The sequence below is a fragment of the Hylobates moloch genome, unplaced genomic scaffold (assembly GCF_009828535.3).
Source record: "Hylobates moloch isolate HMO894 unplaced genomic scaffold, HMol_V3 SCAFFOLD_5517, whole genome shotgun sequence".
NCBI lineage: Eukaryota > Metazoa > Chordata > Mammalia > Primates > Hylobatidae > Hylobates > Hylobates moloch.
In genome coordinates this window covers 1-4,583 of record NW_026657792.1, presented here as the reverse complement: position 1 = coordinate 4,583, position 4,583 = coordinate 1, and the positions used below count along the sequence as shown (strand labels likewise).

Below are 4,583 nucleotides of genomic sequence, written 5' to 3'. Positions count from 1 at the left end.
TGCGGAGAGGGGGGCGCCGGCCGGGCCCCGGCGACCACCGCGGGGGTCGCGGGCCGGCTCGGGGGGCGCCCAGTGCGGGCCCTCGCGGGCGCCGGGCAGCGACCAGCCCTGAGCGGAGCTGTTGGCCGCGGCGGGAGGCCGCCTGGACGCCCCCAGCCCCCCGAACGCTCGCCCGGGCCGGCGGGAGTCGGCGCCCCCCGGGAGGTCCGCTTGGTCGTCCGCGGCGGGGCGTTTGCGCCTGGGACAGGCGGTGGGACCGGGGCGTCGCCGGAGACGCCCCCAGCGAAGTTGGGCTCTCCAGGTGTGGGGGTCGCGGGGAGCAGCGACGTCGCAGACCCGGCCTGTGGGATGGGCGGCCCGGAGAAGACCGCGCTCGGCCGTGTTCATGCTTGTCCGTGGGCCTGAGGTCCCCGGAGGATGACCTAGCACTGAGAAGCCCCGGCCGGCCTCCCCAGGGCCCCCGAGGACGAAGTTGACCCTGACCGGGCCGTCACCCAGTTCTGAGGCCCGGGTCCCACTGGAACTCGCGTCTGAGCCGCCGTCCCGGACGCCCGGTGCCCGCCGGTCCGCAGACCCTGCACCGGGCTCGGACTCGCAGCCGGGACTGACGTGTAGGACAATCGTTTCTGTTGGAAGAAGGGTTTTTCCCTTCCTTTTGGGGTTTTTGTTGCCTTTTTTTTCTTTTTTGTTTGTAAAATTTTGGAGAAGGGAAGTCGGAACACAAGGAAGGACCGCTCACCCGCGGACTCAGGGCTGGCGGCGGGACTCCAGGATCCTGGGTCCAGCATGGAGGTGGTGGACCCGCAGCAGCTGGGCATGTTCACGGAGGGCGAGCTGATGTCGGTGGGTATGGACACGTTCATCCACCGCATCGACTCCACCGAGGTCATCTACCAGCCGCGCCGCAAGCGGGCCAAGCTCATCGGCAAGTACCTGATGGGGGACCTGCTGGGGGAAGGCTCTTACGGCAAGGTGAAGGAGGTGCTGGACTCGGAGACGCTGTGCAGGAGGGCGGTCAAGATCCTCAAGAAGAAGAAGTTGCGAAGGATCCCCAACGGGGAGGCCAACGTGAAGAAGTAAGTATGGCTTGCTGGGGTCGGGGCCGGGCCGGGCCAGTCACTGTGCGGATGGTTCTGTCTTCCTTCTCTCCTCCCTCCCTCCCTTACTTCCTCTTAACACCCTGAGCTGGACCCGTCCGGCGCCTGTGTCCTCCGTGCCAGGGAGAGCGTGGTTGGAGGCCTGCGTTACGGACTTTCACTCAGGCAGGGCCAGTTGTCGCAGCGGGGCGTGCGTTTGCTCTTGGACTCCAGTTAAAATGCCCTGGTAGCGAAACCCTCCTGAGAAGGGAGCGGCCCCCAATGCCCTAAGACTAGCCCCGTGGCTCCCCCAGCTGTCCAAGGAGCAGAGGCGCCTAGTGGAATCAGCCTGTGTTTGTTTGGGCCCCGAGAGTTTGTGTGCGGCCGCCAGCAGGTTTTCTGCGCAGTGTGTGGCCGTTACCGGGGCCAGGCGAAATGTGATTTGTTTATCCTGTCAGAGGGGAACCCTGGGCTGCCAAAAATAACTGTTTGCACCGGCTTATCAGTCAGCAGAAGGGAAACGTAGCCTTTCCTCATTTGCCAGGGATGTGACGCTGGAAGCATCCCTGGCCCCCGGCGCTGGCAGCCCTGCCCGAGGGAGACTGTGCCTCCCTCCCGAATTGCATCCGGAAGACCTTACTTTTCCAACTGACTTCTTCAGGCACGGGGCTGCCGCTGGGCATCCCGGACGCCTCTGCATCTGTGCGCGGAGAAGCTCCTACCCAGGGCAGCACGGGCCGGCCTGAGCCTCTCCCAGCTGGTGGGGGAGGGGGGTGTCCCTGCCTTATCGCAACCAGACACGCTGCACCTGCCGCCGCCTGGCGGGCCCTGCCCAGGCCCTGCCCCTCTCCCAGCCCTCTTAACTTTCAAAACTTTGCCTCTTGTTTCCAAGAAAGGACCTTATCTACTGGGCTAGGCCTCGAGGGACTGGCAGGGACACCCTGCGCAGGGCACCATGACCTTGGACGGAGGTCCGGGGAGGGGCTCCTGCCATGTCTGCTTTCACCTCCCTCCTGCTCAGGGGCCCTGGGGCTCACATACTTTTTTTTTTCTTTTTTTTTTTTTTTTGAGACGGAGTCTTGCTCTGTTGCCCAGGCTGGAGCGCAGTGCTGTGATCTCTGCTCACTGCAAGCTCCACCTCCCGGGTTCACACCATTCTCCTGCCTCAGCCTCCCCAGTAGCTGGGACTACAGGCGCCCGCCACCACGCCCTGCTAATTTTTTGTATTTTTTAGTAGAGACGGGGTTTCACCGTGTTAGCCAGGATGGTCTCGATCTCCTGACCTCCTGATCTGCCCGCCTGGGCCTCCCAAAGTGCTGGTACTACAGGCATGAGTCAACGCGCGCAGCCTTTTTTTTTGAGACAGAGTTTCACTTTTGTTGCTCAGGCTGGAGTGCAGTGGAGTGATCTTGGCTCACTGCAGTCTCCGCCCCCTGGGTTTAAGTGATTCTCCTGCCTCAGCCTCCTGAGTAGCTGGGATTACAGGCGCCTGCCACCGCGCCCGGCTAATTTTTGTATTTTTTTTTTTTTAGTAGAGACGGGGTTTCACCATCTTGGCCAGGCTGGTCTTGAACTTCTGACCTCGTGATCCACCCGCCTCAGCCTCCCAAAGTGCTGGGATTAAAGGCGTGAGCCACCGCGGCCGGCCAACACACATCTTAATCAGCATGCAGGCTGTGACATGCGGAAACCAGGGACACAGGCTCTGAAGTTTGTACTCTGGAGCTGGAGCAGTCGGGGTTAAATGGGGGCGGCTGGGAAGGGCATGTCTCCACGGGGCCTTTCTGATGTCTCAGTGTCCAGTCTGGACAGGGCTAGAAGGCGTGGCCAGTGCCTTGGGTCAGTGGAGCAGTTGCCCGTGCCTGGTCTCTGTGAGATGGGTTGGTCAGGGGCTGGGCAGAGCCTGTGCTGGGGGTAGCAGGTGCCCTCTAAAGGGGCCAGTGACAGCCTCTCTCCCAGCAGTCAGAAACCCACGCTTAGGGGTTGGGTGCGGTGGCTCACGCCTGTAATCCCAGCACTTTGGGAGGCTGAGGTGGGCGGATCACCTGAGGTCAGGAGTTCAAGACCAGCCTGGCCAACATGGTGAAACCCCATCTCTACTAAAAATACAAAAATTAGCTGGATGTGGTTTCTGCCTCAGGAGGCTGAGGCAGAAAATTGCTGGAACCTGGGAGGCAGAGCTTGCAGTGACCCGAGATCGCACCGTTGCGCTCCAGCCTGGGCGACAGAGCGAGACTCTGTCCTGAAAAAAAAAAAAAATCTGGTTTGAGTTTTGACAAATGTATATGCAGGGTCAATGGGAAGACAGACGCTGGGGGGAGGAAGCCTGACTGTGAGTGTGAGCCCCCTGCTTTCCTGAACAGTCAGTGGAGGAGGTCCTGGGAGCTCAGGTGAGCACCTGAATGGTAGGGCGCAGAGCCTGAGGGTCTTGGTGGAGACAGGCCAGAGGGTTGCAGGAACCTGGTCTCGCCCAGTGCCTGGGAGAACGGGAGGGAACACGGAGGCAGGGAGGCAGAGGGGTTGGCAGGACCTGGACTGGACTGTGCGTTGCAGCTACCCACAGCTTGACCCCACTGGCCTTGAAGTGAGTGATGCACTCTCACTAGTGTTCAGCGTCCAATTTCATCCTGGCCCTGAGTGTGTAACGGCTTTGCCCTTTCGGGGCCCCCTGGGATGAGGGATGAGCCCTGTCCCTTCCTGGTCTCTACCATCAGGAGCTGCCCCGCTTGCAGCTGTGATTTAGGAGCCACTGCACTTCCTCCAGCCCCCTGGGTGCTGCCAGAGGGTCCCTCTACTCTGGGAGCTGGTGCGTCCTGACTGGAGGCTGCCACGTGCAGAGTGCTGTCAAGGAGAAGGGGTGTCCACTGCCCAGCCCTGAGGCCCAAGGCCTTGGCTAGCCTTGCTGCCAGCGCTACAGGGAAAAAGCCTCCTTTGTGTGTGGGAAGCTTAATAAACTCCGCTCAGATTGTGTCTCGCAGCGAGTGTCTGGAACCTTCCAGACAAGCCTCAGGCGTCCGGTCCTCCAGTTGGTGTGGAAAGCGTGGGCAATCGCCAAGGGGGTGGGTTGGGGCAGATGGAGCCGGCATGAGTCCCGTCCCTTCCCTTCCTTCCCAGAAAGGCAGCCCTGGAGTCCGTGCCTTATCCCGCTCTCCCGCAAAAAGTATAATCTTATTAGAAATAGGAAAGTTCCAAAAAGCATCAATGAGTTAAAAAGAGGGCTGGCCATGTTGGCTCACTCCTGTAATCCCAGCACTTTGGGAGGCCAAGGCGGGTGGATCACCTGAGGTCGGGAGTTAGCCTGACCAACATGGTGAAACCCTGTCTCTACTAAAAATACAAAATTAGCTGAGTGTGGTGGCGCACGCCTGTAATTCCAGCTACTCTGGAGGCTGAGGCAGGAGAATCACTTGAACCTGGGAAGCAGAGGTTGCGGTGAGCCAAGATCATGCCACTGCACTCCAGCCTGGGTAATGAGTGAAACTCCGTCTAAAAAAAAAAAAAAAAAAA

General features: G+C 60.4%; 1 protein-coding gene across 1 annotated transcript; it reads left to right on the top strand.

Annotated features, from left to right (window-relative positions):
* LOC116465478 (serine/threonine-protein kinase STK11-like) lies at nucleotides 1-1,096 on the top strand. The gene has a single exon (XM_032754305.2). The coding sequence runs from the start codon at nucleotides 787-789 to the stop codon at nucleotides 1,078-1,080; it is 294 nt and encodes a 97-aa protein (XP_032610196.1). The 5' UTR covers nucleotides 1-786; the 3' UTR covers nucleotides 1,081-1,096.
* Nucleotides 1,097-4,583: the final 3,487 nt, after the last annotated feature.